Source organism: Plectropomus leopardus, chromosome 23 (assembly GCF_026936395.1).
Source record: "Plectropomus leopardus strain MGB_pleo_1.0 chromosome 23, ASM2693639v1, whole genome shotgun sequence".
Classification (NCBI taxonomy): domain Eukaryota; kingdom Metazoa; phylum Chordata; class Actinopteri; order Perciformes; family Serranidae; genus Plectropomus; species Plectropomus leopardus.
Genome location: NC_142198.1, coordinates 19019135 through 19031489, shown reverse-complemented (window position 1 = coordinate 19031489; position 12355 = coordinate 19019135). Strand labels below are relative to the sequence as shown.

At 39.8% G+C, this 12355-nt stretch overlaps 1 protein-coding gene across 2 annotated transcripts in view; it reads left to right on the top strand.

Annotated features, from left to right (window-relative positions):
• The window catches only part of LOC121961945 (uncharacterized), a 266687-nt gene that overhangs the window by 133917 nt on the left and 120415 nt on the right, over positions 1-12355 (top strand). For both annotated transcript variants that reach the window (XM_088073625.1, XM_088073624.1), the window contains exon 5: positions 12156-12242. In XM_088073625.1, the coding sequence (XP_087929751.1) occupies positions 12156-12242 (87 nt within the window). The remainder of the gene's footprint in view (positions 1-12155; positions 12243-12355) is intronic.

Sequence of the window (12355 nt, the reverse complement as noted above, 5' to 3'; positions counted from 1 at the left end):
TGGTAACAAAACCAGATATTTTTTAACCAGCCATCCATGATTTTGGCAACAAAACTGGCTATTATTAATTAGACACTGGGACATATCCAGCAATGTTTGCGGCAACAAAACCGGGATACTTTTTTAGACTTACGAACAATTTAAGATGTATATGTAGCAACTAAGCTGTGTATTTCTTTAAAAAGACCTGGAAATATTTCCAGCCCTATAGTGTTTTCAGATGGACAACTAACATTATCTTTTAACTGCAGCCCATTTTTGTGAAAAAGACCATCATCACATCAATGAAATACTTCTTTAACAAAAAACAAACACTCCCATTTATAAAGGCCTTTACTCTGATGGTTGTGTAACACTGTGCGACATTTAGCACAGTTCAACATGTGTGTTCATTCAAACACGGGTCAGTAGAAACAATTTATAAAAATGTCTGAAGGGCTCTTTTAAATTGGTGCATTTTGGTCAAGTGGTCTGAAAAGTTTTGTTGTCGTTGTTGTTTGTTTGGCGCTGAGCTTTTTTCCTGTCCCTCTTGCAATTAGACAAACCTGCAGCAATGGATCACACATAGTTGAATTATGTCAAGGTGAACAATTATCATTTTGAGACGAATAAATTAGAAGAATGTAATTAACAGCCCGTATTGAGTAGATGCCAGCCCAAACTCTGGTATTTCAGAGGTGGAGATTTAATCACGGCTCAGGCTGCTTTGAGAGACCGTAGCTTTTATTGGTTGTGACAACACGCGGGAAGGAGGGTGGAGCTTGTGGCGAGGCAGAGCGATGATGCGAGCCGTGGAACTGAGTCATGGTGTCAACCTGCCGGCTCCTGAAATAACCCAGACAGCAATCAGTCACATTTGTCCTGACCAAGGTGAGATAAAGCCGCCGCTCTGAGGAGAGTGTACGACAGGAAAGGGGACTTCCATTACAACCAGTATCACCTGTGACATACAGGTTTCAGATACACTCTGAGAAATACAAGTGCTAACTAGAACCATATGGGGTTCAACAGCTTTTTCCCAAAGGAGAACATTTTTTGGTTCCCTGTACAACTTTTAATTGAGGTTCCAACTCGAACACTTATAGAGGAGGTATAGAGGTACTACAGAGAGCCCTTCTATGATGTAGTGGTTCCACCCAGAACCCTCTCTAAACCTCTCTACTTTCTAAGGGTGCTAACAAGAACCCACCCAAAGGATTTGATTGAGGACCTTTCATATTACAAAGGTTTCATCAAGAACCCATCCAAGGGATTCCTCCAAGAACCCTTTCATATACCAGCAGTTTTATCTAGAACCCAACCAGGGTAATCTACAGAGAACCCTTTTAATCCAGGTTTAATCCAGAACCCATTAAGGTACCCTTCTTAGTCCAGGGATTTCATCTAGAACCAACCGGGGGGGGCTCTAAAAATAGTAATTGATTACATAACCCAAAGATCTCTCTCCCACGAAGCATGGTTTGAGTTCTTAATGGAACTCTTTGTCTTACAAAGAAAGACTTGAGAACCCTTTAAAAAAAAAAAAAAGGTTGCAGCAACTTCTTCAGCATGAATGAACCCTACTGGAACCTTTATTTCTAAGAGTTAAGGATAATTCACCAAGGAGACACATTTTCTACCTTAATTGTTTTGCTTTCCTTATTCTTTAATGTCAGCATTTGAAAATAGCTTTTGTGTTTGGTCTTTTCTTCACATCTCTCGGTTCGCTCTGGATGTTTACACCTGTGGCGCTTCTTTACCAAAGTCTTCTACAAGAACAACAAAGACAGCCACCAACAAGTAAACAATCTCTTCATTAATGTTTCTTCAGAGTGGATCTTTTTTTTTATCTCTGATGGGATCCCTTTGTTCACGCTCCCAACGCTCCTCAGAACGTGACTCTTCAATGTGAAAAGAAGCTGATATCAGTGTCACGAAACAAACAAGCTGATGCTTAATTTGATCAGACCATTTATAGGCTGAATCTCGCCATCTAATTAAGGTAGCGCTTCGGTTCAGAAGAAACAATGGGTGTCATCATTCTGCGGCTTTGGAGTTGTATTTCTTTATCCTTGCATGATGCAAAATTAAGCAAACAGAGTGTTTAATACAATGCTTAAAATGAGGGATATTGTTCCATGAAATGTTACTTGATTGCCTTTATTGATTCACACTGTATTTTCTGCAGCAAACTGAGCCACTGAACTGTAAGTGCTTGGTGTTAACAATGCTTTAAATGAAGCAAGTGAGATTCTTTTCACTGAGTTAATTTGAATATTCACAAAAACTGCTGACAAGATGCTCCAACACCACTTGAATGAGTGACGTTGGCCAAGTGTGAAAAACAAATCTTTTAAACCAGAAATATATATGACCAGGGATTATTGATTCATTTATTTGCTTGTTTGTAGCGCTGTAATAAGGATGAAGGAGAGAGTTAACCCTTTGAACTCTGCAGTAGAAATGGTCCGCCCATATTTGCATTGGTATTTTTGCTTATTGCAATATCATTTCTTTTTTATTTTTTTCTTTAAGATTGTTTTTTGGGGCTTTTATTGCCTTTAATTGACAGGACAGTGTGAGTGTGAAAGGGGGAGAGAGAGGGAGACATGCAGCAGAGGGCAGAAGCCGGATTTAAACCTGCAACCATTTCTAACCATGTTTTTGGCTATAAAACAATTTTTTAACGAGACATTTCCAGCTGTATATGGGTTCATTTGTTTCATTTGTTTATTGTGGCACAATGCATTCTGGTACAGCAAAAGCGGACGTCCCAGCCCTTTTCCTCTGATCACATGGCACCAGTTTCAAGCACATGATGTGACGATGGGGAAGACAGAAGTTTTATCTTTCCGCTGCAAAAGGAATGGATGCTCTGGCTATTTACTTTCTAATTTTAGATCTGTTTTAACAGAACCATGCAGACCACAGCCTCTGCCATCCACAAGAGGTCCGTTTTTAAAGGGTTAAAGTTTTGAGACAGAGTTACGTTTGGAGGGGTGTTTTGTCCTTGGAGAAAATGCAATGTACAATACAAAGAATGTGGAAACAAGACAGGAAATGAGAAAAAAGGCCTAAAAGTATCTCAACAGTCCCCCCAGGCCCCCAGCGGAGCACTCTCCGCCGCCCATGATCATAAATCCAGATCTGGGCTCTATATGGAAGCTCTGTGCCTACAGCATCCACATGATTCCTCTCCCCCTGTCTCCCTTTCCATTTTCTTTCCTGTACCTGTTGGAGGAAGCAAAATATGTCCTACATATCAGCGAGGGAGGAGGGAGGGGAGCCGCTAGGAGGCCAAGTCACCGCCAACTCAAAGGATGTTGATCACTTGTGTCTTATCGCAGGCAGAGCCAGGCCACCCCTTGTGAATTAAAGGAGAAATAGTATCTCGCTCCCTCATTTTTCACCACCCAGAGATGTTCGGTTGCTCCCTTTCTTCCGGCTCCTGTGCCAGAGAGATAATCCGGACCCATTCCGAGCAGCCGAATCCATCTTTCTCGGGGTGCTGGACCGCGAGTCCTTGGCTCCTCTGAGGTCATTGGTGCCCAAACTACACTGAAGTGCTCCCAAACAGAACCTCCTCCTTTTTATTTCCAGTTAGTGCTGTTTTTGGTTTGGCTTCGTTTGAAGCCAAAAGTTTAGGACTCTAAATGATAGGTTGTCTTGTTTTGCATGTGTGCTTCTTAAGTTTTTGCAAAAGAACATGTTGTTCTTTCATATTTTACAAATTTCACACCTACATGGACGCATTTAGAGACTTTCTTTTTGAGGATGATCCTTATGTCCTGTTTTTTTTAAAAGAAAGTTTTCTGGAGTGATTTATTCTTTAAAGTCAGCCTAATTTTTTTTTTTTATTTCTTTTTGCCTTGAGATCTTAGTCACTTGCTGAAAAGACTTCTTTTGAAAAGGTACTGCAGCATCATTAAAGTTTTCATCCTCAAAATCAAGGAGAATTCAAATTTCAACTGTAAATACATCTATAACTTCTTTTCATTCTGAAAATCTCTGCCTTTGTGATAAATAATTTTGTCTCCTTGCATTGGTTATTTCTTTGACCTCTGCAATAGAAATAGTCCACCAGTGCCAACATTGGTATTTTTGCCTATTTTGATGTAATTTCTAGTCCTCTATAAATGATTCAGATCTCTAAACTCTGTACAACCATAACTATAAGATTATATAAATCAATCATAACGGCTCAATAATATGTATAATAAAAACTCAATACTTGTGTGGACCCACACTTGTGTGAAATATTTAGTTATGTTACTATTCTAACTTGGGTTTCAAAGGGCTACAGCCTACAACCAGACTTAAAGCATGACGGCAGTGAGGTTTTTCAAAAGAAATTGGCATGTTGGGGCTTCAGGGCACTTGGATGAGAAGATAATGACTGAATTTTCATTTTTTGGTGATGTGTACCGCAAGATTTACCTGAGAGATAAATGTTACAGATTACATTGCAGATTCAGGTTCTGTAGATAGGACAGATGAGCTGATGGTGTGGTTCATGTATAATTATTTTTTTGTAATTGTGACACTTTCTGAATATTCTGCAGTGAGATTTAGCACATGTTCATTGTCTTAAGTTGAGCAGTCAGCCTGTTGAATCTGTTTCAGAGTTGAAATGTTCTGCAGTGCTGAAACATAAAAAGACCCCTAAAAGAAGCTGTGCTCCTTCTGATGGTAACTTTAGGAAGTCGTCTCTTTATCAGCACCCTTTATTATCATTCCCCCAGTCATTCACTGTCTCTTTAGGCCCGAGCTAATCTTATGAAGTGTCTTTTTCTGCTCTAATGGAGGAGTCTTCAAACATCTGGAACACCAATTAAAAAACTGGTCGTCCTCATCCTTGAGCCAGGCTGGAAGCTACAAGACAGGAAACCCCTCAGATCCCGAAAAGATCTTTATTCTTTTTCTGATTGCTCACTATGGGTGCTCCATTGACCTTCAGTAATGTATCCACACTTTAAATAACAGCAGGGAGGGCTGCCACTGACACGCGCATAACGAATTTCTTTTTAATTTAGGGCCAAATTAAAGTGGAGCTGGGATCCTTCTCATCAAGCAGGGGCATTGCTAGGATTTAAGTACATTAGGGGCTCAGTCTGGACCTCTATGGGGGGGGTCAAGGGGGATCTTCCGTTTTGATAAAACAAGCTCTATTTTGATGCTTTTTGATGCACTCTGGCATCTGATTTGGACAACTTTACTTAAACTTTCGTAATGAATTGGGATGTTAAAGATATTAGTAGTTGTTAGTAATTAGTCGGCCTCGGACGCCCGGAGCTGATGACGCCGCCGTCGTCAAGGGCCATTGATTAGTCATGTGAAATGCATCATAATGTATGAAAAACTACAGCAAAATCATCACATTTCCACACTGGACTCTGTCACTTATACGCTTGCAGAGGTGTCACATTTGCACAACAAAATGCTGGATCAAAGAGTCGCAAAGAGGCGGGATTCTGGCATATTTACATGTCAGATGGCGGCGCCTCTTCTCCTCCTGTCCTGTCACTGAGCTACTACAGGAGGGTCATTAGAGGCAGAAACATATGCCATTCAGCATGCATACTCTGCTGTCCAATTAGTGGCCTGGAAGCACTCGGCTGAAGCCAAGCATAGAAAGTGGCAAAACACATGCAGGCACAAGTTGGGAGTAATCTGCCTTCACATTGTGTACCTGCATGTTTGAGCAGCTATAAGTTTCCAGACTCTTAGTTTGAATACAGAGCGAGCAGGAAGAGAGATTTCATCACTACAGGAGCGTACACGTACAGGAACACACAACCAGCTCGGTGTGTGTTTCATAAATCTTTTAAACTCCTGTCAAGTCACACCAATATTCCCCTCACAAAGAAAGTGTGTCGCCTCTCTGAGTCGCAGGAAATCTTAGAAGAAAATATCTTTTTCGAGCTATTTATTTACTTCTCTTCCCCCCCTCGCCCACACAATCCTGGCAGTTTTCATCTGCTTCGTAGGTGCTGATATCCAGGATTCTGGGATGTCTGACTTTTTTATTTGCTGTCAGAGGAGAAGGCAAGGACGAGGCTTAGCAAGTCACACTGCAATATCCAGCCAATTCCGGCGGTTTGCTATATATCATTCACAAACAAACCTTTGAGCACTACAGCAACAATAGATAAATAAAATCATGAGAGGTTGGTGTTCTGCAACCAGAAGCAGCAGGTCAAAAGAAAAAACATCTTTATTATACCATAAAACTTTAATTCAATCATTGAACTCAATAGGCTTATATTTGGGACGGGCTTTTAATGCCTTTCACACAAAACTGTGGCTCAGCGAATTTACTTTTTTTATTCATTTATTTATTCATTTTAAAAACATGGAAAGAAGGTAATGAAGAAATTAGTCCAGAAAATCTGTTAAAAGTGCAAGAAAATTTACTGAAAATTTGCCAAACAACCTTAACAAAAAAAGAAATGAAACAAAAAAAGAAATGAATATATATATATATATATATATATATATATATATATATATATATATATATATATATATATATATATATATATATATATATATATATATATATATATATATATATAAAGCTGAAATGACCTGAAAAAAAACCTCAAAATTTATAATAATTATGTAAAAAAATTTAAATATATTATTGTGATAATTAGGAATATAGTTAACTGGACATTTTTACTTTTAAAACTCAAATTCTGAGACCTTCTTAACACTTGCTGTTGCCTCTTGATTGGATTTTATGTAAAGGATGTTTTTGTGGTGGAGTGTTTTTACAGTGTGATATTGCTACTTTTACTTCAGTAAAGGATCTGAATACTTCTCCACCAATGCTTATCTGTATCGGAGAGCATGTCTCTGCAAACTACTCATGCATCACGTGTAATCTCGCACATGGACGTATCTCGCTGTCAGTCAGCTGCTGCGGCAGAGGTGTTGTGTTGGCGATTCGCTCTGGGGTTTTTCTCGCCGCTGACGGAGCTGTGTTGTTTCTCGAAATCAGAAGTCCCAGACTGAGATTACATGTGCAGATGTGGCGAGGGAGACGAGGACCTGATGGGAAAGAGAAGCAGGCAGCAGCCAGACAGATTCAGTGAAGAATCCCTGATGTGCTTGTGTCCTTTCTTACGAACAGTATTTACATACAGAAAAATATACCATGAAGATAGAGAAAATCAACTGCTTTTAAAAGCACAATGCTCTTTTCCATTCGTGTATAAGACATAAGAAACTATATGTAGAAAAGTCAAAAAAGTAATTTATGTAGTCATGTATATGGATTTGTGCCCCATCGTTATCCTGCAGTTAAGTTAGAAGAAGACGAAAGTGGAAGATACAAGGTGGATTTATTAGTCATTTTTTAAACAAAGCTTAAAATTTAGGGCCACGGAGTTGAAAAAATAGAAAAATATTGCAAAAAATTGCAAGGATTTGAGGAGCTACTGGCTGCTGCATCTTCATGCACTCCTGTCATCAAGTTACAATACATTCATGTCTTTCCATACTCATATCGCCATGACAGTTGACTAAGCTTCAGTATAGGTTCTGCTGCAAAGACGCTACAGCTTCTAAAACATGGATGCTTCGCACACATATTCTGTACATATTCAGAAGATCTGTACAATCAGCACTGTTTCAAGATGGGCACAGATTAGTGTCACATATTCAATATCTGACCGAATGTGTCCGCTTTTGTTTCTGAGGTAGAAACAGAAAACCTCATGATGTCACAGTGTGGTTGACCTTTGACCTTATGGACATAATCAGTACATTCTTGATTCCAAATGGACATTTGTGTCAAATTTAAAGAAATTCCCTAAAGGCGCTCTTGAGATATTGAGATCATGAGAATGGGATGGAAGAAAGGACAGACAAATCATGCCTCCGGCCGCAGCTTTTTTAATGCAAACACTATCAATCCCCACATGCTGATCTAAGGAGGTGTGTGAACTTTGCATCTTTGTCCTGGTGGTCCTTTAAAAGTTTATTGCTGGTGTTTTGTCCCAGTAACAAAATTGTGTGCGACTGCTGGGAAGTTTTCCTCTGCTCCTCTTAAGGAAACACCATTCAGAAAATTTGCACTAAAAAGACCAAAACTTTGTAAAAAAAAAAAAAATACCCACACAATTTGGCAAATTTAATCTCACAACAGCTTCATCAGAATTTGGGCATGAGTTGTTGGAATCTGAACAAAACAAAAAAACGAGTGTATTTACAGAGATGTTGGACTGTTTCTTCAAAACAAAAGCCAAATAAAAGACTCAGAAGAACACATTCGATTTGATCTACACCCATCTTATCTTAATAAATCTGCCTCTTCTCACAAAATACAATGCAAGTGCTTGAAAAATTCATACGCTGATTGCACACTGCCAGATAGGCAGATACACTTGACGGTCAAAGGACATGGCTGTCATGTTCCCCGAGTGCGTCCTGTGATTGACAGCCAGATAGCAAGTGGCAAGCAGTCCGTTTGTCATTGTACCATGTAATCAAGTCTTTACCTGGTGTGTGTGTGTGAGCTGCTGCTGTGTGGTTATTGGCAGCCCGCTGTTAGAAAAACCCTCTGACACTTCTCTTCTGTTCCTTTTCATTCTCCCATCATCAACCACCCTTTTCCATTTACTTTTATTTATTTATTTATTTACACTTTTATTTATTTATTTTCACAGCTTTTTAATTTCAGAGCTGCCTCACATTGCCAAAAAAAAAAAAAAAAAACCTGCACATTCATCATCTTTCAATTTAGAGCCTTGAGATTCACCCTCCAAGATACACTAATGCCCCAACAGGGAGACAGATATTTGCATTTTGATTAGCGGGGGCCAATGTCTCTCTCGTCTCCAATTCCACCCAGCAACGCTCACGACAGTCTAACCGCAACCGCACAGATTGAAACTATACAATTAAATAATGAATCTAATGGGAGGGATGCTTGTGGAGGGGCCGTGTAGATCTTTGAATGGCACGTCTGATGATTACTTCGGAGTTTCCTGGTCGCTGGCTGTCAAAGGAAAGCCCCTGATTTTTATGCCTCCGTGCCAGGGATTTCCATGGCCATAGGCATTAAGTTTGTCCATCCATCCATCCATCCATACCATTTTCAAGAATGTCTTCGATTTGGCTCAAACGTTCACTTGGACTTAAAGAAATAAATTAATCTGATTTTGGTGATCAAAGGTCACTTTAACCCTGTCTGTAGCATCTTCCTGAAGGCAATATCTCAAGAACACCTTCAGGGAATTTCTTCAGATTTGGCACCAACATCCACATCGATACAACAATAAACTTACTATCATTCGGCACTCAAAGTTACTGGCACCTTAGGTCTGTCTCATTCTCGTGAACACATTATCTCAAGGACACCCTCATGGAAGTATTTCCAATTTGGCACAAACGTCCACTTAGACTCAGCAATAGAGAGAGTACATTCTGATGATCATAAGTGAAAGGTCAAGGTCACCATGACCCCGTCTGTCTCAATCTTTTGAACATGTTATCTCAAGAAAATTTGTCACAAACATCCACTTGGACTCAACAGTGCAGTGATCTGATTAGATTTTGGTGGTCAAAGGTCAAGATCACTGTGACCTTGCATCCGTCTCATTGTCTTTAATGCTATCTCAAGAGCGCCTTGGGTATTTTCTTTAAATTTGGCACAAACATCCACGTGGAGTCATCATTTAACTGATTATAATTTTGCAGGTCAAGGTGAATGTGATGTCATGAAAATGATGAGGTGAGGACATTTCATTTTAAAGATGTCAGCTTCACTTTGACGTCACAGTGTTCTTCAGAAACACTTTTCTGGATGTTCTTCGTCATCATATCTCAGGAACAAAAGGGAAGACATTTAGTCAGATACTGAATCAGTGACACTAACTTTGGTGTTCACCTTGAAACTGTGCCGTTTGTATAAATCTCCTGTGCTGCAGGATGTATGTGAAGCATCCATGTTTTCACAGACATGAATTTAAACTGTAACTCTGAAACTTGACAGGTTCGCGGGGGAACTGCAAGGTGGTAATTCTAGTTTTTTCAGAGTCTGGAATCGGCGACACCTTTTATTGTTCAGTTAAAACGGGGGGAAGGGCGAGTGGTTGTTTGAGCTGTCTTGTGTCACTCATAAAGACCACGCTGTGGGGGAAAACTCAAACCAAAACCATGTGGGAGTCGTTTATTGCTTGTATTAGTAAGAGCTCGCCTTTGATGTTCCATCTCCTACAAGAGCTTGGATGGTGAGAAAGGAAAACAGCGAATGAAATAAAACAAAAGTTTTCATCTCCCTCATGCCTCGCCATAATTCAGCGTGCCAGAGGATCTGTGCGCTGTCTCCAAATGTTTTGTTTGTGTTGCATTAATTTCACAGGGAGTCTTGTGTGTAGAGAGAGAAAGAGGAAAAAAAATCCTCCAATCAAATCTGCCTGACAAATCGCCTCGTTTTTGCTCACATTTATTTCCAAAGTTGTGGGGACCGAGCCATCCCGTAAAAAGCGGGCCGAACATATTCTGCAAGGTCGCCTGTGCAGGAAATCAGACTGACAGGTGTCAATCAAAACTCCCACGCAGGCGTCCTGTGACTGTAATCGAGGCGAGTACGGTTATGTATCAATAGACGGAGATGGAAGTAATACATTACCATATGTTTGCATAACCTTGGGACGCAGTAACCTTGAAAAAGACAGCTGTTTCTCAGCTTGGATGCTCAGTCATCATGAGATAAGATTTCAATTTAAGTAACAGGGGGTGTAGGTGTGGAATGTGTGGAACGAATTTCATGGATTTTACTTCAGTTTGGTGCGATTGATAACATTTATTTTTAATTAAAAAAAGAGTTTTGGGTGAACTAACTCTCTCCCTATAAGGCTCTTCCGGTTGCGGTTGCTGTTTGTCTTGGGGCATTGTTTTATTACCTTCAAAACTCTGCTGGGAAAATCTTAAGACAGCGGTTGCCGAGCAACAAGGACCTGACGGTTCCGCCACAGGAGCGGAGCGAGGAGCGGCCCAGAGCGAAAGGGAGGCAGGGAGGAGAGGAGGGGAGGAGGGGAGGGAGGGTGGGAGGAGAGGTAACACTCAGACTGGAACAGCAGCAATATCGACACAGCTGGAGCCGCGGGTAAAGACCTAGTGAAGCAGCAATAGCATGCTCACCTGTCCCCTTTCAATCGCCGGTGGAGGCGGCGTGAGGCGAACGATGAATGTGAATCAGTTTATCTGAGGTTATACTGTGTCTATCAAAGGGCCAGCGCTTTAAAATCACTGTGTTACAGCTGTGAGTGCAGGAGAACAAGGCTGTGACCAGCAGTGGTTTTAATTATCAACTGATGATTTTTTTTTTTTTTTTTGCCATTTATTTTCTAAACCATATTGGGTGGATTTTTTTAAATAATGTGGTAAGAGGGCGACAAGCAACTTAACAAGAAATTGTCCTGAAATGAGCAAAAAAATGTTTCTTCTTTTTTTAAATGACAAGGAAATTACTGGGAAATATGCAAAAAAAAAGTCCAAAAATTAACAAGACACTCGTAAAAATAATTAAATAAAAAACAAGAAAAAATTGCAAGAAAGTTACAGGTAAATAGGCAGGACATGGTCCAAAAAATAACAAGAAATGTTCAAAAAATAACAAAAAGGGAAAGAAAAGTTAAGGACAGACAAACAAAACAAGAAAGTTATCAAAATTGAATTTAAAAATATGCAACAAAAAAATTATTTCTTTATTTTCTCAGTCAGTCAGTCAGAAATCTTACTTTTTAAAGTAACTAATAACCAAAGCTGTCAGTGAAGCAAAAATACAATTTTTTCCTCTGAAATGTCGTGAAGTAAAAGTCTAAAGTGTCATTAAAAGAAAATAGTAAAGCACAAGTACCTCAAATTTGTACTTAAGTACAGCACTTTAGTAAAGGTAGTTGGTGTAATGTAACGTCGTCCTCAGGATGGCGCCCTGAGCAGCCTCTTATATCGCCATCGCTGTTGATAAGGGCAAAGTAACTCGGTGTCATCTGTCATCAACATGAACGTGATTTTGCATGGCGGTAGTAGCCAAACTCTGCAGTAGTAGCTAGTTACTAGTCATGATGTCATGTCACGTGTGTGTGGATAATTGGATGATATTATCATATATGTGTTATTAACACGATATCAATATTTCTTGTTTTTTTGGTTTTTTTCCGCAGTCATCGTCAGTACCAGTGTATTGCCACACCTCGGCTTCAGATAGAGCCAAACCAGCTGTGTACTCCGCTCCCAGTCATTGTGCTAAGGTAAGCTTGATCTTTTTATATAACTCTCGGTAAGAAAGTGACCAAAGGTTTATCCCAAAAAGTCATGTATTTCCTTTCAATTGTAAGAAAAAAGCAGTCCTGTGCTTCATCTG